This window comes from Seriola lalandi, unplaced genomic scaffold (genome assembly GCF_002814215.2).
Source record: "Seriola lalandi dorsalis isolate HSWRI2012SDOR001 ecotype SW California unplaced genomic scaffold, Sedor1 jcf7180002054688, whole genome shotgun sequence".
Lineage (NCBI taxonomy): Eukaryota > Metazoa > Chordata > Actinopteri > Carangiformes > Carangidae > Seriola > Seriola lalandi.
This window is the reverse complement of record NW_019525241.1, coordinates 2,888,591-2,911,993: the sequence shown is the minus strand read 5'-3', so window position 1 is coordinate 2,911,993 and position 23,403 is coordinate 2,888,591. Positions and strand designations below refer to the sequence as shown.

At 40.0% G+C, this 23,403-nt stretch overlaps 2 protein-coding genes across 4 annotated transcripts; one reads left to right on the top strand and one right to left on the bottom strand.

Moving 5' to 3' along the window:
• Positions 1-4,041: 4,041 nt before the first annotated feature.
• rbm17 (RNA binding motif protein 17) lies at positions 4,042-13,566 on the bottom strand. 3 transcript variants are annotated; one of them, XM_023422952.2, is made up of 13 exons: positions 13,437-13,566; positions 12,939-13,090; positions 12,642-12,758; positions 12,351-12,517; positions 11,920-12,032; positions 11,436-11,510; positions 11,032-11,170; positions 10,465-10,616; positions 10,035-10,085; positions 8,419-8,495; positions 7,771-7,869; positions 7,612-7,684; positions 4,042-4,366 (listed from the first exon to the last, which is right to left on the bottom strand). In XM_023422952.2, the coding sequence occupies exons 2-13, from the start codon at positions 13,059-13,061 to the stop codon at positions 4,263-4,265; spliced, it is 1,290 nt and encodes a 429-aa protein (XP_023278720.1). In that variant the 5' UTR covers positions 13,062-13,090; positions 13,437-13,566; the 3' UTR covers positions 4,042-4,262. The 3 variants fall into 3 exon arrangements, with proteins under 3 accessions (XP_023278720.1, XP_023278721.1, XP_023278722.1); XM_023422953.2 differs by having other exon boundaries at positions 12,939-13,094; positions 13,437-13,552; XM_023422954.2 differs by lacking the exon at positions 10,035-10,085.
• Positions 13,567-14,634: 1,068 nt separating this feature from the next.
• Positions 14,635-22,943, top strand: il15ra (interleukin 15 receptor subunit alpha). The gene is made up of 8 exons (XM_023422987.2): positions 14,635-14,944; positions 15,795-15,980; positions 18,092-18,139; positions 18,397-18,444; positions 19,562-19,681; positions 19,938-20,051; positions 20,973-21,060; positions 21,152-22,943. Exons 1-8 carry the CDS (start codon positions 14,866-14,868, stop codon positions 21,231-21,233), a joined length of 765 nt encoding a protein of 254 aa, XP_023278755.1. The 5' UTR covers positions 14,635-14,865; the 3' UTR covers positions 21,234-22,943.
• Positions 22,944-23,403: the final 460 nt, after the last annotated feature.

Sequence of the window (23,403 nt, the reverse complement as noted above, 5' to 3'; positions counted from 1 at the left end):
TGTTTTAACTTTATCACAAAATGAATGACACTTTGTGTCTCATTGTTAAATGTGATCTAGCAAAGATTAATTTCCAACATTAATCACAAATGTTATGTATATTGTTTGGAATTGAGTTAAAGACAATATATGTAAAGGATTTTTATGTTTTTTTTTTTATTATTATTTCTGTAATGCTTTTAAAACCCCCAATAGTGTCAAACCGGGGGTCAATTTGACCCCAACAGTACCAAATGGTCCTAAAAGTGATAAAAATACAAGGGTTAAATGGTGCAGATCTTAAAAATCCTGCATCCCAGCTGGTTTCATTGAATTCTTTCAGCATTTTACAGCATCTGGACTGAGACTAAATATAACTGCTCACTGTGTGTTTGTGCTGGCTTTCAGTTTCAGCCTGAACCTTATGACACCAGGCTGCAAATGGAGGGAAAACACACACACACACACACACACACACACACACACACAAACACACAGACCATATAATCACTATGACTTTGCAAAATTTTTCTAAAACAATATAAATTATCAAAAGCTTTTAGTGAATGAATATCTCAGTCTATTTGCATCTGTTTGCTTTGAAGGGATTGTGACTTATTTTCAGAAAGTGTTTAATATTAAAGATTTATACATTAAACTATGAGTGACCTGACTTTGTTGCATCAGTCTGAATTTGCACTGTAAAAAAACTCTGACCTCTCTCCAACCTTTTCCCAAAAAACATAATTCCTGTTTACTTAAAGGGGTTTATTCAGAGACAAACTGGTTCCTGTGAACAAAGGGCAGCTTTGAGACAAAAGACAATAACAGTGTAGTTGTGATATTTATGTCTGGAACTTCCCTTTGTTCTGCATAATTTGCTTTCATGCCTACAAACGGACAACAAATTTGAACTTGGACAGTGTCAGGTTATGGCATCTCAATCTCAAGGATTGGGACGTGTCTCAGTCTGAAGTGAAAGTGCTCAGGTGGAGAAACTGTGGTTGTGAAACTAAACTGGGTTTGTTTTGTGTCTTTTGTTTGTTCTGATAGTGAAACACTGGAAAGATAAAGTTTGGGAACACGGATGCAGTTCCTGGGTTTTAAGACCATGTTCGCGGAAAGAAAGAAAAAAGGTCAGCAACTCAGGGACAGGGTTTCTCTGTAGTGGCTCCTCGGCTCCGGACCATTAAACAGACTCAGGTTGTTGATGCTTGATGCACATGAAGACCCACTTTTATTCTCTGGCTTTTAATTGTGTTTAAACTTGTTTCTATTTTGATATTGTCTTATTTCATGAGCTTGTTATAGCTGCTTCTTCATGTTAAGTTTCCCAAAAAACAAATGTTAATCCAAATGAAGCTAAAGCTGGCTGAGTATGAGGTAAAATAATATCTGCGAGGACCACAGTGGATTAAGTCTTTACTCTGTAATGAAATTTACTTTAATTGACGTATTTCTTGACACAAAAGGGTTTCTGTTCTGGAATACAAAATACATAGAAAACCAATCTCAGTTTAGAGGAGTAAAGAAGGAGTTAGGAGAGAGACAATTCCTTTCTTTCTGAAACATTTATTTTATTATATACAAAAACAAAATGTTGTGTGCTACAAGGTGCAGAAGACTTTCCGTTACTTTAAAGGTCCCATATAGTACAAGAAGATGTCCGTGCCTGACTATAAAGCAGGTCTAGGTTCTATATTAATACTGTGAAAGTATCAAAGCCTCAGTCCACAGAGAAATGCACACAGCCTGTATTCAGAAACTTGAGCCTTAAAACCAGCTGTAAGGACTTCCTGAACTTTGTGATGTCACAACAAAACAGTCCCAACTCTCAGCCATGCCCCAAGCCCCGAGGGAAGGACTCGGATGATCCAGTGGCAGAAAGTAATTAACCCATTTATACCGGATGCTGCGTAGCGCCCCTCCCGCCGGTTGTAGCGCAGCATTGAGTCTCCTGCCGGCTGCTGCGTAGCGCAGCATTGTTGATTCCTCATCATTTTCATGATATATTTATACATATTTTACATATTTATATGCTGCATGCGTCATGAAAATGACGAGGAATCAACAATCAACAATCAATGCTGCGCTACATAGCAACCGGCGGGAGGGGCAATGTTGCGCTACGCAGCACCCGGTATAAATGGGTTAATAATAACGGTTGAGATATTACATAAAAAACATGACATTTTTTAAGATTGAACCAACCTTTTGGCTGTTATGTTTCAGATGTCTGTATGTTGTTCGCAGTTCCTTAAACACAACAACCTTTCAGCAACAAGGCAACAAGTGCTTTACATAAAACACATAAGGCCTTAAGAGAAGAAACACAAGGCACATTTTTATTGGATTTAAAAGGTTATTATGAAATAGAAGATAAAAATAAAATAGAACTGACAAAACAGGAGAATAGAAAATTACAGTGCAGTGTATGATATGAATAATAGTCAATTTATCTTGATAAAATACAGCTGCAAACAGAAAAGATTTAAACAAACAGAAAGTTCGAGCTGATCTTTAAGTTCTCGTATGACCTGAAAATGAACTGAAAGCTGCTTCGTCATGTTTCACTTTGACTCTAAACTCTGATGGTTTCATTTAATTAACTGTTAAAGATCCAAACAGGCGAAGTTTTTCTTCCTCTTTCCTCTCCCATTAATCACAAGATGTTAAAACATTCTCAACCAGCTGCAACAGTAAAATGCTGCTTACACATTAATGCACCTAACGTAATATACTGCCATAAATAATGTAATACTTACATTTTGCTGCTGATACTTCAGTAACTCAGGACTTTCTATTGTATTGGAGCTATAATGTATTGGTACTATTACATAAACACACCAGGTATCTACCACAATTGCTTTCCCTCCACTGCAGCTCAGCAAGGAAACACCGAAGGAATGTCATACTATAATATAAATTATATGTTATTAGATAAGTTCAAACATTGTTCATCTTAAGCCGTGCTTCGTCTTGGTTTTTCGTGTCTGTGGTGTGTCGTCTTCAGAAGAAATTGGATACTACATATGCATATAGGTCAGCCTACAGTACCTGCCCTTACAAGCACACACACGGTGACCTCCAGCTACTTTAAGCCACATGCATCGTGACCTTTTGACCTCATCCCAGGTCACATCCACTGGTATTCAGGTCAAGGTTTGATGGGCCAACTGACAGCCAATCATATCAATCTGCTCTGCTGTGCACGTTTACAACACGCTCTCATCATTAGTCTCAAAATCCGTTTCCCACATGTATACACACAGACACACACACATACCACTGTGGCCAAAACAAACCAGCTGCTGACCCTGAAACTCAGTATGGACACACCAAAACCACAATAAGAAATTAAGCATTTTAGCTTTCTGCATTGTGACTTTTATTTTGTATTTTCAGCTTTTCAAGCACTTAAGTAAATGCTTACATAAGTACAAAGTCTGTGAAACATATTAATTTTAGTTTTTCAACACGTGGTCAAACATGTTTTTATCCCTCAGCTTCAGCCTGATAATTCACATTCCCTCGACCTTTGACCCCTGCAGCCCTGCGATATATAATCATAGGATGAAATCTCTCAAATGGGTCTCTTCTCATTTCTGTTTCTCGGACGAACCCATTTCTCTGAACTGAACTAAACCTGCTCCAGTGGGACGCCTCCGCCAGGGCCCTTTGGCGCGCTTACGTAAGTTCTGAATGAGGCTGGGGCTGCGTTCACTGTCCCATTCCCCCTCCCACATTTCATCAGGGCTAAGTTAAGACTATCTGGCCCTGGAGATGTGTTAACACTACTGTGGAACCTTCAGTTATGTCAGATGAAATTCAGAGGAAAACTAGGCTTCTTGGATATTGAGAGCTGATCCACAACAGGATCTGTGCAAGTTTCTAGTTAAATTTATTATTTTTCCAGAAAGTTCAAAGCAGGATGAAATATTCACACAAGTGCAGCCCAGTCAGCATGACGAGACTCATTTGTGATACTGAATTCCATAATAGAAAGATAATAGAAATGTCAGCTGCATGGAATAACGTCACATAATAAAAGAAAACTGTAGCTTTGACAGAGTTTAGACCATTTATTTTCATCTTGACATAAAGGTATTTTTCATCACAGGAAAAAAACAAAAACAAGCAATAATCTACAAGTTGGACTCGTCATCTCTATATTCAGACACTTCGCTGCTGTTCAGAAGAATATAAAAAAAAAAGGTTTATGTACAAGTTAGGGAGACGATGTGTGTCCATTGAGTCTGTTGGTGTAGCTTCCCAGGGAGACATCAGACCTGTTCACCCAGATCCAAAACCCGAAACTTGTCTAGATTGTAGAAGCAGGCCTTGACGACCCGCCCGCCGAAATAACGTCCGTTCAGATCCACCACGGCTGCAGAGGAGAGAGAGACAGTTAAAGTCAGACTGTACCGACTACATAGATAACTCTTTTAACAGGATTTATTACAGAAACCCTAAAATGCCCATTCAGATACTCCTCTGTGTCCCAGAATGCCTTTGGACAAGCTCCTGCTGAGGGGCTTTGACATGTATGTGTTCAAAGGAGGGTGAAAGACCCAGAATAGTGTGTTTCCACCAAACTACACGAGGCCAAGATTGTTTCAACAGTTATTTTATGGTGGATTTTTCTCTGGAACATCGCTGTATCCTCTGTTCTTGTCAGAAGAAGTGATTTTATTTGTGTGGAATAAACTGTTGTGAATACCAGCTGAATGATGCAACAACCAGAACTGAACGTGATAGGCCAACAGAAAAAAACAGCTTTGCTTTGGCTTTCACTCCTGACCTATTCTTAGTAAAAGGAAAAATATGACATCAGCATGGCTTCCGAGGAACGTTGCCTGTTTACGCGTACAGCATCATCATACAGTGAACGCTGTCCTGCAGAGACATCAAGACAACCTTCCTTTAAAAAGGACAACCGAGATACACTGTGTACACGCTGTCCTGTCTGAGTGACAACTTTATCAGTGAAATGAACAACCTCATGCTGTTTCTGTGTGTCCCAATCCAGTAATGGGTCCAATCCATTGTCCTAGAAGAACACTTAAGATTGCATTAGACAGCACATTGTCATGCAGTCCCTTCATTCATATATGAGCACATCAGCTCCATTGTGCCGACACTGGATGTAAAAACAAAGTGTGTTCTGTTGTAGTAATTAAACAACTGCAAGTCAGGCAGGCCTTAGCATCTGGGACATTTTTTACATGCTTTCTTAAGATGTTGTATAAACTATAGTTACAGTGAGGAGGCTCGTAGGAGAGACAAATGTAATGGTTGGAAAACTGTGAATGCACTGTAGTAAAAACAGCAGGTCTGAGATCAGTGTTCTTTGCCCTCATTGTGCGTAGAGTGATGTTCAACACACACAAGCTAACGTTACCAAGCAACCGTAGCTAGCTAGCCAAACACAGATACTTTCTTTGTGGCGTTCAGGGATAATGCACAGTCAGACTGGCACCATCATGCGTACTGGGACAAATCCCATGTATTTGTTGCAGGATGGTTTCTATTGACCCTCTCTGTTAGGGCTAGGTTGAAAAAAAATCTATTCTCTCATTCAAGTCTAGCTTCATTTGAATGATCCCATACAAATTCATAAAATCCTGAGGCCGATCTTTTAATTAAGCCTTTTACAGTCTCCTGTGAATGTGTGAAGCTGTAACCGCATTAGTCTCGCGTGACCACACTTCTCACGCAGCAAGATTTGGTCACGAGAGCCATAAACATGGCAGACGCAGCTCCACTAAAGGCACTGAGCTATAGACAGATGTGTGGTTGCATTTCAGATTCAAAAACTATGAAGACAGCAAAGAGCTGGACAAAAGCAAAGCTATATGCAAGAAGTGCAAGAAGAAACTGTGTGTACCCGTTGCTTCACACTGTAGCCGACGCACCAGGGTACATTAGCAACACACATTACTTATCTAGCTATTATTTCTTGAAATGTGTTTAAACTGTTGGTCGTGTTATGCAGCTGCTTTGGGTCCATTCGTAATGTGAACATTAATATTTTCAATAATGCACCAGGTTAGCAGTAGCTCCATGAGATCTCTCATGTCTAAATGGTAAATAAATGGTAAATGGACTGTACTTATATAGAGCTTTTCTAGTCGTATCGACCACTCAGAGCACTTTACAATACTTACCACATAAACCCATTCACTCACATTCATACGCATACACTAATGGAACAGCCATCAGAGGCAATTTTGGAGTTGAGTATCTTGTCCAAGGATACTTCCACATGTGGACTGGAGGAGCCGGGGATCGAACCACTGACCCTCTGATTAGTGGACAACCCACTTTACCTCCTGAGCCAAAGCAAGCAAAACTGGCTCGGCAACTGAAATATCTATAACTGAATCAGGGATCTCATTGCATTGGGACCATCTGAATCAGTATTGAATTGATTTGGGAAAATCAGTGGTGAAACCCAGCCCTGCTTCTCTGTGCGCCTGTTGTTGGGTGTGAACATGGATGTTCCAGGATAAATTCTAATAACTTGCCACCATTAGTCCATTATTTTCCGGTAATAACACCTGCAAAACTGAAAAAATGCCTACCAGCTTCAGCTTGTGTTTAGTTCTAATTATTAAATCACAGCCAGCTAACACACTCAACTAAGATGGTGAAGCAGGTAAATTTTTTACCTGCAAAACTCCAGCCTATTAGCATTGTCACTGTGTGTGTTAGCATTTAGCTCAAACAGCAGCTAGCATGACTCTACACCAAATAAAATAAACCTCATTTGCCACCATTACAGGAAACTAATTTTAAGAGGTTAATGGTGAGATGTTATAAAAAAAAACAAAAAAAAAAAAACATGAAAATGTGAAATGAAATGAACTAATGAAGTAATATCTACCTTTCAGTAACAGAAAAGAAACCAGGTTCACTGGGACTGAGCCCTTGTGTAGTCAGTTGATCTTTGAGCGAGACGCTGAAGACAGAGGTCATCTCTAACCTGTTACTATGTGCACCTGACCTCCGGCTTCCATATGGAGGAAAGGCACGTAATGGCAATAGTGCAACGCAAGGGCTCCCCTCTGGGAGCAATAAAATGTTTCATCATCATCCTGTATAGAAACAGTGTGACACTTCAGTATCAAACATTACGACTGCGGCGTTCAGTGTCGTTCTTTGAGCGTTTGTCTCGCTTTCTTGGAGCTGTGATGTAAGCGCGGTTCTGCTGGTGCCGCAGGGAGACGGCTGGGTTGCTGGGCCACAAGTGATGTAACACCGGAGGGAGACGAGTCTCACCTTGTTTCTGATCTGGGCCGACCCATTTAGAATGGGACACAGTTTCACCCATATTATTGGAGCAGTTATACAATGATGGAAGAAAGTGATGCAATTACATAAAAGTGAGCTCCAAACCACGACACAACCGCTCACATTTTCAAAATGACTGCAATGATTTGCAAGTTGACCATTTTCAGTGACCGTGTGCCACTGGAAACACAAGTACAGTAGGCTCAAGTTCTTCAAAAGTCAAATCTGCTGCCTTGTTACTTTCATGTCTTCAGTGTCAAAACACCTGTGTCAATTATAATTATTTCTTCTGATGTGTTCAGGCTTTACTTGGGGGTCGTACAACAAAACAACACTGACCTTTGATGGCTGACTCCACCCTCTCAAACTCCAGAAATATCCTGACAGCTTCATCATCTGGAACATCTGCGATCTGAGAGGGAAAAGTGTGTTTTTGTGATTGTCCCGTCTGATAACTTTCGCTTTATCGAGTCGAGCTCTGTCAGTCACTTCTCTCACCTCAAAAATAACACATTTAACCACTTTGCCGTATTTCTCGCACTCTTCCTTCGTCTCTCCCTCCAGGTCTTCATCCACTTCTCCCCGGCCCACCATGTTCTAAAGGACAAACACATAAACATAAGGCTGTGGAAGATAATGAAATGTGATTTTTATAATAATTTGTTGTACTTTTGTAATCTAATAAACTGAAAATTTCTGCGATTTCATCTACAGGGTTTTCTACTGTCTCCATTTTTGATTTCCAGACCTGGTTCACACTTTACAATGACTTGTATATTTTCACCATAATTTCCTGAGTTAAAATGTTGAAAACACACACACACACACACACAATCACAATGAACTTTTCTAAAAAACAATATAAATTATCAAAAGCTTTCAGTGAATGAATATCTCAGTCTATTTGTATCATTTTGCTTTGAAGGGATTGTGACTTATTTTCAGAAAGTGTTTAATATTAAAGATTTATGCATTAAACTATGAGTGACCTGACTTTGTTGCATCAGTCTGAAGTTGCACTGTAAAAAAAACTCTGACCTCTCTCCAACCTTTTCCCAAAAATATAATTCACACACACACACACACACACACACACACAATCACACACAATCACACACAATCACACACAATCACACACACACGTACCCTCAGCAGGACCACCTTGGTTGGGTTTTTGAGGATCTCTGTGAGCGGATTTGTCTCGGTCTTCTTGGAGGAGTCGGCTAGTTGGATGGAAAGAGACACGAGGTTAGCGTTTCTCTTTCTTCACAGGCTGCATGTGAGCAGGATGGAGCAACTGAAGTTGTGTCATAACAAACTGTATCGTGTTGAACTTGACTCAGTACATGTGATAAATTAAACAATTCCTCATCATTTCTTTGAATGCTGTTGAGAAATACTGCTCTGTGTTTGCTGAGATAAGATCTGTCATGTTTTATTGGTTTACACACACTGCTGAGAAACTAGTCTAAATGGGTCACAAGTGCATTTCTTCTATTGTTAGTATTCCTGGAAAACTGACAACGCAGCAGAGGAGCAGAACCTCTGACATATACAGGTATACACATATCTACACTGTACATACACAGCATATCTAAACTTTTCAGTCTCTGGTTACACTCACACATTAAGACAGATATACTGTCAGTAATCAGACTGGTAATCAGGGGGCACAAGGTGTCATTACTAATGTGAAAACAGGATGAAAAATGTCTGAGAGCGACTGTACTCTCTCATTCTGTCCTGTATTCAGGACTGATAACATGACTCACAACAGTTGTGCTGAAAATAAAGCAGTGATGAGCCTAACGTTCAAGTATGACATCTAATGTCCAAAACCTGTCACTGCAAAGGAAAAACTTCACTCTTCACTTCAATCATATATCACAGGCAGAGAAGCTGGTAAAGTGTGGATTATACTTTTTGAAGCAAAGGTTTGACAGTTTGAGAAATACACTTATTCACTTTCTGGCTGAGCGAGATTAATTGCCCTCTCATACTACAGTCAGCAGCTAGTTAGCTTAGCTTAAAGATTGGAAACAGGGGGAAACAGCTAGCCTGTCTCTGTCTACAGGCAACAAAATCCATCTACCTGCACCTCGAGAACTTGCTAATTAACATGTTATTTGTTTCCAGTCTTTATACTAAGCTGAGCTAAATGGCCTATTGCAATTACTCTAAGATATGAGGGTGTTATTAATGTTCTCATCTAACTCTCCCCCTGAAAGAGAACTAGTTTATTTCCCAAAATCTCGGCCTATTCTTTTAAAAGAAAAATAAATAATTCAAAGTGCACACACAGGTAGGTCTGAATCAGAAGCAGGGCTGTTAAGGAGGGAAAATAAGGGAGACGTGCACGCTAACAAGCCCTGTCATGTGCTAAACAAAGACCACATTCAAAGTAGACCAAAATGAGTGAAGACTGCAGAATTCTAAAGAAAAGTGTGTAAACTACTAACACACAATCAGCAGAAAACCATGCAAAACTCTTCTAATCGTTGCCACAGCAGCTCTTAAAACACAACGCCTCTGTTGCAACGTTTGGGAACGACTCAGCTTTTAACAGACATACAGCATCACTGCTTTCAATCTGGTTACTGGGAGTGACAACAAACAAACACACACATGGATAAAAAAACATGCAAGCAAACACACACACACACAGACACAGAAACAGACACACACACACACACTTCTAGAATAAAAGATAAGTGGGACAGCACACTGCATGTGGGAAAGAGAAAAATGGAGTGGAGGCCAACCTGCAGAGCCTCCGCCTGAAGTCTCAGCAACACCTGACAGGCTGGACCCTGCTGCTCAGTCACACACACAAACACACCAAAACCCGCACACACACACACACACACACGTGTACACAAAATGAAAAAAGTAGAAAAATGTGCACACAAGGTCACAGTAAATCAGCTGAGTGATGATAAAATGACAGTGACGGTCACTGATGAGTGTAGAGCAAAAATACACATGAAAAGATCAAATGCATTTGTCACAACTAAAAGATAACACTTGAGATGACACAAGCTAAGGTCACCTGTCATGCTGTCGACAGGTAAACAAGACTTGAAAGCAAGCAAATTGAAAAGGGGACAAAGTGGACCGTGAAAAACAGAGTGTGTTATATGTTGCATTAATTACGACATGAGATTATTAATATATATAATACTGCATCCTTACGTTTTTCTGCAGCGTCACCTATTATGATCTTCCCCCCTCTCTTGCTGGTCTTCTCCACGGACAGCGCCGTGCTGAGGCCCTGCTCGTGTTTCCCCAGGCCCTGGCCTTCTTTGAAGCCGTACTTCTGCATGATCTTATGGGCCACCGTACCTCTGTGGGAATAAGCAGAAAATTCAGTAAAATGTGAGCAGTCAAACTACTGCTTAAATTTAAGTTATCCCCTTATAATGATGAAACTCTACAACTAAAACCCAAAGATTGTCAATGTACTGTGACATTATAACAAAGAAAAGATTGAATTAGATGCTTGTTTGTCCTGAAGAATGACTTAAATTATTAAATGATTATCAAAATAGTTACAATTACTTTATTATTGTTATCCTAATTTGATTATTTTTCTGTTAATTAACTAATTGATTAATCAATCGGTTCATCTCTAATAGCTAATAAGCTCAAACTGGATGAAATATACACATCATCTTTTTCATTCCAATAGAAATGTATGGCGTTCAAGACACAAAGAGGTGAGATGTCTGAATGCTGTGTATGTGTGTGTGTCCCACCTACCCCATGTTGGCCAAGAAGGAGCTGGTAGGTCCGGGTGGCGAACGCGGCCGGTCTGAGTCCTCATACATAGGTGGAGGGATGGCGGCCTTCGAGCCTCTGGGAGGACGACTCTCATCCTCGTAGGAGTATGAAGACGAGCCTGAACACACACAACAACGCAACCATTACAGACATGTAGAGCTGCACTGAAATTTGCATACTTCAGATAGATACTCTTTATACATATAAGTAAATAAGTAAATATTTTGTAACATTTTCCACAACCTAACCAAATCCTAACATGCATCATGCTGTTTCTTTCTTTCTCCTTAAATGGAGTTTACTGTTACTCAGACAAGGGTTCTGCTGAAATTATTCTGTATTGATTATGTTGATGTTAAAAATTGATAAAAATATAATCTCACCTGATGGATCATCATCACACCTACCATCTCTGTCCACAAGTGATGAGGGAGGAGCAATGGCTGCTCCACCCATACCTGAGAGAGAGAGAGAGAGAGAGAGAGAGAGAGAGACAGAGAGAGAGACAGACAGAGAAACCTAGCTTTTGTTTTGGTTGAAAACAATTGTATCATTGTCAATGTTTTTTTGTTTCCCTTTAAAGCTGCAGTAAATATCACGCTCATGCAGTTGATCTATCTCGCCCTCTTAATGGCCACAGTTCACTCGAAATGACAACAGAGACTTGCTTGATTATTGCTTGACTTCAGATCCCTTTTCTAATGCTCTGTTTTGACTTTAAACTTAAAAACTTGTTTTATTTATTAAGTAGTAAAGGTCAAGACATCCCAATTACATTCATTGTCATTCACTGTTATACGTACTCTGAATGTAATAATAATAATAATAATAATAATAACTTTGAATTGAGCAGTGGGAAATACACACTTCGTTTCCTCCGCTCTTTCTCGTACTCCTCATCCTCATCTGAGTCGCCCTCTGCTGCCGGGAAACGAGAGAAACCACTTGGAGCTCCACCATCATGCCTGTCTTTCCTCTTCCTGCAATACACCAGGTTTCAGATTCAGACTGGAGCCCTGAGTTTCTTTTGTTTCATACAAATTACTATCATGTTGCAAATAACATCCTAGAGCATTTTCTGCATTACAGATGCACCGAGATACACAAGGATCCCAAGTAACAATAACTAGGAAAAGACAAACTGATTAACTATCATTCTTAAGCTGGAAGGGCAGACCGATTCCAGCATTTAATCAGCAGAACTTTGTCTCTTATGCCTCCAACATTATATTCTCTTTTTTAATCACTGCTGCTGCTTTTAATCGCTGTTTGAGCAAGTTCAACAAGCATGACAGTACTTTTCTCTCTCCTCAATTTCCTTCTGCCGCTCCTGCTCCCTTTGTCGCTGTCGTTCTTCCCGGTGTCGCTTCACCACCTTCTCATAGTCGTTGGGAAACATCGGGTCATACTCGTCTGCCAACGGGATCAGGACATCGCCAGAGGAGAAACCACTGGGCACAGCGTCCTGAAGCAAGTGCAAACACACACAGGATGCATTTGTATTTACCTTTATTTTAGCAGAGAAAAGGTTGAACAGGTTTGTGCAGCTGCATCACAACCTCACACCACGTTCACTGCTTAACACTGACCTTGATTCCAGCGGCAGCATGTGGAGGAGTGTCTATGATCTGACGCTCATCACTGGAGCTTCCTCTCTTTAGATCAATGACAGGAGCCAAGACAGTGGTCTGCTTCATCCGCTGGGTCTACAAACACAAATTTATTGAATATGTGCATATTTATGTTTGTGTTCTTGTTGTGTGGCATTCTGAACACATTTAAACGTCAGAGTAGAGTACAAATGCAAATCCTGTGCATCCACTGCTATCCATGCAGTCTCCTATCATCACCAGTATCAATACTGTAATACCGTAGCGTGTGCTCACCTTAGCCTGGGTCAGAGCCGCCTTCTTCACCTTCAGCTGGGACTGCAGCAGCTTGAAGTTCTTGGACCATCCTTCGGTCTTGGTGTCACTAGCAGCCACACCGAGGTCATCATACAGCGACATTGCTGCCCGTCCGTGCCCCTGATACCTACCTACCTCAAAACACACATATATATACACACACACACAGGTTTCATTTCATTTAATGTATACCTGCTTCAGAAGCACAATTTTGTTCTGCAATACGTGGATGGAAATTGAGCAGCAGCCCAGGTTCACAGGTTCGCATTTTGTAACACAGCTGTTTACTAATTAAAGGCAACGACATGTTTACACCTTAAGCTTACTAAAAACCAAGCAGGCCGGGTAATGTCTATTGACTGTCCAAGCATTTGCTAACGTTGGCTAATGCTAGCATAGCTACTTAGCACTAACTATCTGCTCCTAAACGAATTATCTACAACACCGAGGTTAGAGTTTTGCTTGTTTTCAACCTACCAGTGTTAGAAATGTCCGGACATTAATATATATGTGTAATATTAAAAGGTTTAACTGCGCATTTGGTTTCGCTCCTCGCTGAACGTGACAGAGGCAGCGGCACAACAACAAAAAACTAAGCGCGACAGTCAACGACATTAGCCGGCGTGTTCCTCTCTCCCGCCACCTAGCGGTCGGATGAATCCATCGTCACCACTCTACCTCACTCTACGACACCTAGATGTATTTTGAATAAAGAACTGCTTCTTAATGACAGTTTGTGCTGCCATATAACATGACATGTATAGAAAATTAATGTATACGCTCGACTAAAATGGGAAAATATAGAAATGTAGTCCAGTGTGAGTGTAGTTTTGTTGCACAAATACAAACATAGCGCCTGGAGACGACAATATACAATATATAGAATATACATTTTTTAATATAAACTTGCATATATAAACTGAATATAACATACCATACAGCCTAAACAGTAGATATTTTGAATATTTTAAAAATAAAAATAAAAATGTAATAAATTTTGCAATATGGGTATTTCATATATGTTATAAACTAATATCTTCTTATATCCAGAGGGTGTATATATGTGATGATAATACATCCCCTTCTAGGTGACATATATGGTAACATCACTCTTGATAGGGACATATATGTCCTGTATGGGGGATGTGCATGGTTTGTATAGAAGGCCTGACTGTGATACATTTTTACAGCCCTTGTCTCCAGTTTGAATTTCCCCTAGGGGATAAATAAAGTATCTATCTATCTATCTATCTATCTATCTATCTATCTATCTATCTATCTATCTATCTATCTATCTATCTATCTATCTATCTATCTATCTACCTAGTTATGGCAATGCAACTTAGATGGAATTACTAAAATAGATTTAACCTTTGTATCAGCTGAGGTTGCTGTGGGGCGTGCACTGGTGATGTGGGTAGACAAGGACAGCTGAGGAGCAAAAAATGCTTGAGAATAAAGGACAGAAACTTGTAATAAACACTGACGACAGTGATTGGATCAGTGAAGATTAAATGGTTGTTTTATTATTTGTTGCCCATTCATTCAGTATTGAGTTTCTCCTGTGACATTGATTGCAATGTTGTTGGTAACAGAGGGATATGACGGGAAATGTTAGGTGTGGCAGGCTGGAGAGAGTCATCAGCGAGAGACGCAGTCATCAATGAAAGTAGATATACTGCAGGTATAGTAACAACAACGTTACTACGCCTACACCAGGGGGAGACCGCGTCGCCTTAAATGGTGTGAGATCAACCGGAAAGAAGAAGAAGAACGAAATCGAAAGTTGAGTGACAGCAGTACAAGGACTGCAGCAGTTGATTGCGGGACGTCTCGCAGTGAGGATGGTCTTAACCGAGCTCAGTTTCCCTGGTGAACATGTTATAGATCTGCACAGAGTCGTCCGATGGATCAGGGTTCACTCTTCTTCTCTGTCTGCGCTATGATGCTCTGTCTGCTCGGAGCCACGCGCTGCTCCAAAGGCGGTAAGTGCGACGTGCTCTCTGCCAATTTCGTTATCATCAGATCTCAGAACTACCTTTAAAACATCTTCACTTTCAGTCCAGGTTTTTGCTGTGCTTACTTATTGGTCCAACACCGGCAACCGAAAGATAAAAGCAAAGAAGGAAGTTATTTATTTTATTTTGTTTATTGTTTTTTTTTCTTTCATTTTTATATTTACATTTTTTTTTTTTTTTTACTTTCTTATTCGCATTTGCATTTACATTACATTTACTTATGTGTCAGACGCTTTTATCCAAAACGACTTACAAGTGAGGGACATCACTAAAGCTTCGGTGCAGTAGGAAACCTTGGTGTAAGTGCAAAGTACTGTATCCATTTAATAAGTGCAAAGAAATCAGATAAAGAAGTGGATAGTAAGTGCTTCTCACACTGCTGCCTGAGAGGAATTATGTAACATATCTGTAGTGATTTACTCCAGTTTACATTCAAACAAACCACAATGACTAATTGAGCTAGATTTTCTAATAGGTTATTAGTCTTCTTTTTTTTTTTTTTTACTTCAAAAACACAAAAAATAAAATACAAGTTCAAACAATGCAACAATAACTAAACATAATAAAACAGAGTAAATGTGTACATATATAAAAATCACAATTTTAATTAAGACAAATTATCTGGAAAGAGGGTAAAGGAAGTTACAGTCAGGCCACTTTGATCTGGAGGAGATATTGTATTTTGACAGGAAATAAATGTATAAATAGATATTTTACTTTCAGATTCATTTCTGCTTCATGAATTTTGAGTCTGAACTTTTCTCTTAAACCATTTCAATTATTTTTCCATCTTTGTCACATTTTTTTTTCTTTCCAGACAATTGTCCATGTTCAGATATTCCTCACCTGCCTCTAACTAAACCTCCACCAGAGACGTGCCAAGACACTTTTCGCTACAGTTGTGTCGACAGTTATGTGAGGAAAGTGGGAACCTCAAACCTCATCAAATGCAAGCAAGATAAAGGTGCTCTATACTGGACCAAAGCCTCCCTCAACTGTATACGTAAGATTTTCATTTATATTTACATTTACTCATCTGGCAGACACTTTTATCCAAAGCCACTTACATTGCATTGTTATCACCATAAGACACAGAGGCGCCCCGGCCTGAAAATCATGTTCTCCAGAGGTAAAGGAACATGATTGTTTGGTACAAGACCCAACAAAAATCACATTTTTTCAGTAAAAATAAAATGCAAAAAAATGATCCTTCCAAATGAAATCGCATTATCAGCCAAAATAATTGCAGTATGATTTTTTTTGCATATCATGCAGCCCTAACAGCAACGATTCAATAAGTGCAAAGAGCTCAGGTAACTGAAAGTTCACAGAAAGTGCTACTTAGACGTGTTAGAGGTGTTAGGAGAGGAGGTGCTCTCAGAAGAGATGAGGCTTCAAGAGAGTCTTGGGGTTAGAGAGGGACGCTCCTGCTCTGAAAGCATTCAGTAGCTTGTTGCACCATCAGAGAACCACAGACCAGAACAGTCTGGACTGAGACCGTCTCGTGTGCAGGGATGGTGATGTCAGACCACATTCCTTTAGAGGAACACAGTGGAAGAGAAGGAGCGTAAGGCTGTGTGATTGAGATCCAGTAGATGTGGCAGCACCAGAAGTCGCTCTGAAGGCAGCATTAGCGACTTGAGTTTGATTCAGGCGGCCATGGGTAGCCAGCGGAGGTGGATGTGTAATGGAGTGAAACGTGCCCTTTTTAGGCTGAACAAAAGCCCAGACACGCTGCTGCATTCTGGACCATCTGTGAGGGTTTCACTGTGTGTGAAGGCAGTGCCTTTCAGAAGAGCATTGCAGTAGTCGAGATGAGAGAGAGAGATTTATTGTTCTTTGTCTTAACATTTAATAAACATACTCATAAAATCCAACCTTAATTTACAGAGAAAACAGCTCCTTGAGTGAAGTAGTATGACCCATAGGTGTCAGATGCTAGGATGGAGTTTAGGGCTCAAGATGATCTTCCTACCCATGATTGCAAAGAGCCAGTGCAGTTTTGTCATCCGGGAGTGTGAGCTGACACCACATGTTTTTTTTGGAGTGTCGCACTTGAGTTAGTCAGACTGGTGTTTACTCCAAAAACAACAAACGTGTACATGGGAACGGGGCTGCGGCTCCTGGAGACAGGCCATATGTTATCTCATTTTGTAAAACAATTTGTAACTTTTTTTTTTTTTTTTTTTACAAAAAGTGCTACACAAATAGAGTTTTTATTATTATTATTTGATGGGACTCTGAGGCCAGCAAGTACTGCCAAATGCATGTGCCTCAAACCACTGTCCCAGATGCTCCGTAGTTCTGCTGCGTAACGTCCAGCCAAGAGACAGCTGTTGTGATCCTGCCTTCAAGTTTAATGACATGAACCACATTAAAATCAGAAAAGGAGCTTTATGAGAAATGCTGAGATCCTGCATCACCAGCAGGAAGGACGCCGACAGGGAGTGTACAGCCTGATTAGAGACCAGCCATTCTTAGAAACACTGCTCTTCCATACAATCACACGCTTGTCATCTTTTGAGGAATTTCAAACGATGATTGAGATCTCTTTGTCATTATCTCTGAAAGTGGTTCCCAGAAATCCACAGCAGCACCAGGTCACATAACTAAATGATACCAACAAGTGCACAGGCGCAGTTTGATGACAGGACAGATTTCATTTTATGCAATGTCAGAGATTTTGAGTATTTTTTATGAATGAAATTAGAATAAATACCCTAATGTTTGGGGATCTCGCCGAGATAGTTGCATGTATAATGATTTAGTTCATTATAAAAGCCAATATCTGAGGATATTTAGAAGGTGGGCAGTGAAACGCAGCGCGTGGTGTATGTTCAATAAGACGAGTGCTTGTTGAGCGGCTGTGAGAGAGAGGGTTAATCACAGCATCAGCTTATAAGCAGATTCATAACAGAAAGCCTGTGTTACAAACTGGGGCTGTGGGCGGTCACCAGGAAACAACAGTTGTATCACGGAAAATGTAGCATCCAGAGCATTTGGTGCTTGACTGATACTTGGCTCTGCAAGTCGCAAGTAGTTTATTTTTTGTTCATTCATAGTTTCTGGTTGTGGATGTTAAATAAACTAACTTCTGTTTTTACTTTGTTTCAGCTGATCCATTGAGACGCACAACACAACCACCGCAGAGCAAAGGAACAAGTGAGTCTGTGAATTCACGGGAAAATATTGTTAGTCATACTGTCGACTGTGTGATGCGAGGTAAGGGCCGTCATCACAAAAGGGCAGAAGCGCTGCTTCTCAAAGTAGCTTTATTCAACCCTGCAGTGTTTGTGAACAGCAGGCATGTAAACACACACTTGATTTAGATTCTTCTTGCATAAAGATAAACAAAACCTCTGCAATAGTTTCTTTACATTCATGATTAATTATGATTTAATGATGGTCTGACTTTGCAGCGAACCACACCTACATTCTCCGGGGCGTCCACGTTACCTCCACCATCAGTGAGTTCTGCCTTTGCTTGAATTTTTGGAGATGAAAAAAAAAAAAATACTGATATGATAACAGATAACTGATATGATAACGATGATAAGAACTAATGCAGATTCTCAGTGAAATGCTTTTTTTTTTTTTTTTTTTTTTTAAAAGTCCGGTTTATAGGTGTTCATATGAAAAAGGTCTGTTACCCCTGGTGCCAGGAGTGGTTGCATTGGTAGTAGAGCTAATATCAATAGTAGCAGTATAGTCATGCATTCAGCTTTAACAGCTGTAGAATTAGCAGCAGGATTTGTGCTTGTAGCACTTGTTAGCACTAATACTATTAGAAGAAGTAACAACCGCAGCTATAAGTTAACACTGAACCTAGTTTTTTTTTCAACCTTTATTAGTAATGTGTATTAGTTCTGTGGTGTGTTATATCACCCCAAATGTAATATACTGTATGTATATATTTTAAATGTACATATATACCACATATGTAAATATAAAACAAAAACACGTATGTAAAAACCAACCTTATTATTATTGTTATTAAAACAGTTCCATATATTGACATATATGTCTAGCCCATGCAAATATCTATATTTATATATGTATGTTTATTTTGTAGTGTTATAAATGTTAATATAAATATTTATCCATCCCAAAGCCAGTGTCAGTATATGTTGATGTTACATACAGTTGGTTCCAAAAGTCTGAGGCCACTTTCCCAGAAGGGGAACAGAGACATGTTTAAAATGAATGAGAAATGAATAAGAAAAACATTTATAAACATATAAAAAATGTTATATGTATGTTCTTTTAATAAACTTACATACAAATTAAATATATACTGTCAACATCTATGGTCACAACATCAGACAAATTTTACTTTGGGCTTTTAATGTCATAAACTTACAGTATATCTTCATATATTCAGAGGATGTGATAATAATAAATCCCCCTTATAGGTGACATATATGGCAACATCACTCATGATATAGGGGACATACAGTATATGTCATTTTGCATTTCTGAGCAGTGGTTTTACAAACAGTGGTGATGGTAGCAGAAGTATTAGTGGCAGGAGACACAGTCGCGCTCTCAGTATCAGATGAGATGTGATTTTTGTTTTCTCCTCAGCACCGGCTCCCACCAGCCGACAGACGACACAGAGTGGAAGCACCTCAGCTCCCACCCAGGCTCCAGAAACGAGCAGCGCAGAGTGGACCTCGGCCGCTGAGCATTCGCCTCCCTCACAGGGTGAGGCTCTTATTATCACGCATACTATAATGATTTTCCCAATTAGCCTTAGCAGCCCCTGCTGCATCAGTCACATGATTATATTGGCAACTCTCAAAAAAACGTAAAATTGGACCTCAAGTGCCAAAACAGAACTAAAAACCTGGATGACACTGGGAATATCATATCATCATTTTTTCTTTGCAACTCAAGTTGGCCTTCATCTGCAAATGTAAAATGTAAAATCGTATTAATCCTTCTCTCATTTCTTATAAAGTAACGTTTCTGACAGAGACTGAAGCAACGAGCCAGACAACATCAAGCTCACCCACCGCTGAGCCTTCCACTTACACCACAGTTGATCCTCAAAAGCAACGCCACACTCACCACAGTAAGCTTCCACACTCCTTAATTACATCTGGGCTCGATTATTCTAATGCTCCTCTCCCCGGGGGAAACACACTTTGGGGTTAAATATACTTCACTGTGTCCAAAATTCAGCTTTTCTCTGTCACAAACGGTCCTGGGAGCACGTCACCCCCCTCCCTTCAGAAATTCCATTGCCAGTTAAATGCATTTTAAATGACTTTACCTCGTCTACAAATCGCTCCACGGTTTGGCGCCGTCATACCTCTCTAATCTTCTCCATCCCTATAAACATTCCTCTGATATCCATCTACCCCACACTCCAGACTGCCCCCTCCAGACTGCGCAGCGCTGTAGCTGACCTTCACCTCTGAAATACTCTCCCACAGACTGTTCACTCGAACACATCTGTTCTGCTTCAGTCACACAATGAAACCCACTTGTTTAGATTGGACTTTCCTGGTCCATTGTGAAATGTAAACCATGTAGTTAATGTTTTATTATATGTATATATACTGTATACATATTTGTGTGTGTGTGTATAATTCTTTTACTTATATATATTTCATTGTTCTTGTATCTTTTTTATGTTCTGAATCTCTTCAGTGTCCTGAAAGGGCCTTAAATTTAAAATAAAATAAAATCTATTATTATCTGTAAACCTTTAGCAAGATGCATTAGATTACATCAGACTGGGGACGGTGCAGTTGTAGCGCATTGACATGAGTAAACATTTTGAACGCATAGGAATATAAAGGCAATTTACATAGGGACATAGGGGAAACCCCTCTGAATTTCATTCTCATTTCCACAGTTTTTCCTTTCACTTCTTGTTTTGTCATCTTCCCACACTTATGTTAACATATGGCAGAGCTAAGAGATTCTCTACGTCATAAGAAAGGTGCAAACAGAGGGAGCAGTTTTATGTTGAGCGTTTCTCTTGCAGCACTTGGCAGAACAGCTGGGCTGATCACCTGCATTTCCTTGGTGATCGTCTTTGCCGTCTTTGGATGCGGCTACTCATGGTATAGAAGGTAAGCTAAGGAAACTCATATAACAGAGGGTTTCATTGAGTTTTAGAAATATTTGAATCATGTCACGCCACACTTTTCGTTTCTTCCCCAGGAGGTCAAGAAACAGCTTCCTGATGGGGACAGCAGAGGAAACGATGTCCATGAATGATATTTCATCTGGACTGCCGTCGTAGAGTTTGTGCCCTTTGACCTTCTGCTGTCATGGAGAGCAGAGACAGAAAGCTCAAGGGGGGGGGGGGTTGTCTCCATGCACCGAAGAAGTGGTTATTACCTACGCACAGGACATTGGCCCAGACGGTAACGGATGACTTGATAGGACCTTCATTTTTTGCACATTCCCAGGACGTTGAACTTACAGTCTTCCTTTGAGCGGGAATTTTAATGTTGACCATTCACCTGGGGCACATTCAATACATGTTTCCTCGAAACTGTGTTAAACGAGCTTTGAGGTACATTTCCTCTTGATTAGTGGGTGTATCGGAGGTTTTACTCAATCAGCAGCAGTTCATACAAACCTCTGTATTAAAATAGGAAGTGCACATGCATAACTCATTAGGGTGATCAACGCACCACCGTTTACGATTATATAAATGTTTTGTCCGGCCTTAACGTTCCCCTGGTGCTACAACTGGATACATCTAGTGATATTCTGTTCTTCTGACTCATCAAATCCCATAAAAAAAACCTCCACAAAAAACAGAACCAACCATGAATTAATCCTTTTAACAAGCTCCATCCAAGTCACATGTTCTGTCAGTAACTGCCCCATCCTGAAAGCCTCAGACAGGAAGGGGAAGTCTGTAAGTATCAAGAACTTGGTTTTGGTCTTTTCATGACAAAGGCTTACAACAGAGAAGACAGCAGCTGTATCTCACTGGGGGGGTTTAGGCCTAGGCAGTACTCTGCAGTCAAACGGTATGTCTGTAAACCAATAAGTGGAATATTAGAGCGTTAAAGGGACAGAAGAAGACTGATGTTCTGTGTGAGCGAGCTATGGATTGGAGCCAAAAAAACGAGCTCTGGTCAGAAAAAAGATTTATATGTTTTGCAGCTATTCCTTTTAGTCGTTCTTCAGCTCTTCACCTTCTCGATGAGAAGGTGAAGAGCTCCCATGTACAATGAGGCCTGTAAACTGCATAGGATTCAAGAGTTTATATTAATCACCGTACGACTATTATTTAAAGATGCACCTGGTATCTGATATATATATATATATATGATGCAACTGAATGTTTAAATGTATTACAAATTGTACATAGATATTTTCATGTAGTAAAGGACTTTTTGGTGTTTATGCTCCAGAGCTTGTTGTTGTCAGTGATAAAGCTTGTGAAAATACCACCAACACAACTTCTGCTGAAATATGTCTGTGGTCAGCAGATTTTTAAGGCAGTGCGATTCGCTTACCTCATCTTTTCTTAAAAATTGCAGACATGACGCTTTTCTTATCCCTCTCTCGCCTTACTTCCTGTTGCTCTCCACTGTCTGTTTGAGTGATTTAAAAAAGATGAAAATGTATGAAAAATATGAAATATGTTTGAAAGTAGAATTACAGCCTCGTGGTCGTCTGCCTCCGCCACTCAGACTGGTTTCAGGTTACATCCCTGTTTATCCAGAGTCATAGAAAATATGAACAATTTTGTCATAATTGCCTTGAGTCATGGCTAAAACAGTGTTTGGTGTTTGACCACTAAAATCTGATCAGTTTGTCTTTGAGTTACTGAGATATCGTAACCATGAGAATGTGACGGACGGACAGACAAACTAAAAACAATATGTCTCCTGCTCTGGCTGCTATGAAAACACAAGAGCCCGAAGTTGCAAATGAAGGACTTTTCTGTAGCTGCTGATAATATATCTAAGTAAACACATTATATAAGTCACATTTTGTTGCCTTTCCTTTTTTTTCTACCTACAATAACGTCTCCAGTTCCTGAAGTGAACTTGATGATGAAGTGACTCAAAAACAGTCCAGACAAAATATTCCGTTACCGTCTCTTGCCACTCAAACTCACAGCTGGTCATGACCACCGGTGTAGATCGTCTCCCAGCCGTGATAAATGTATAAAAATGTAAAAGAGAATTTGAATTGTATAGGTGTTGGTTGCCAGCACCAGATATTTTACTCCCATCTCCCTCCGTCAGTCTACAGTTGGTCTCTGATCTGTGTCAATAGCAGATTGTTTTATGTACTGAAACTTGTACTTGTGTGATATTTTGTCTTAAGTGTTAGCGTAGCGAAGTTGAGGCTGATCAGTATCAGCTGTTTGGCAGGGAGAACCTGGAACAGATTTCAGTCATCAGAGGATTGTTTGCCACACTCAAAGCTATTGATGCTACAGC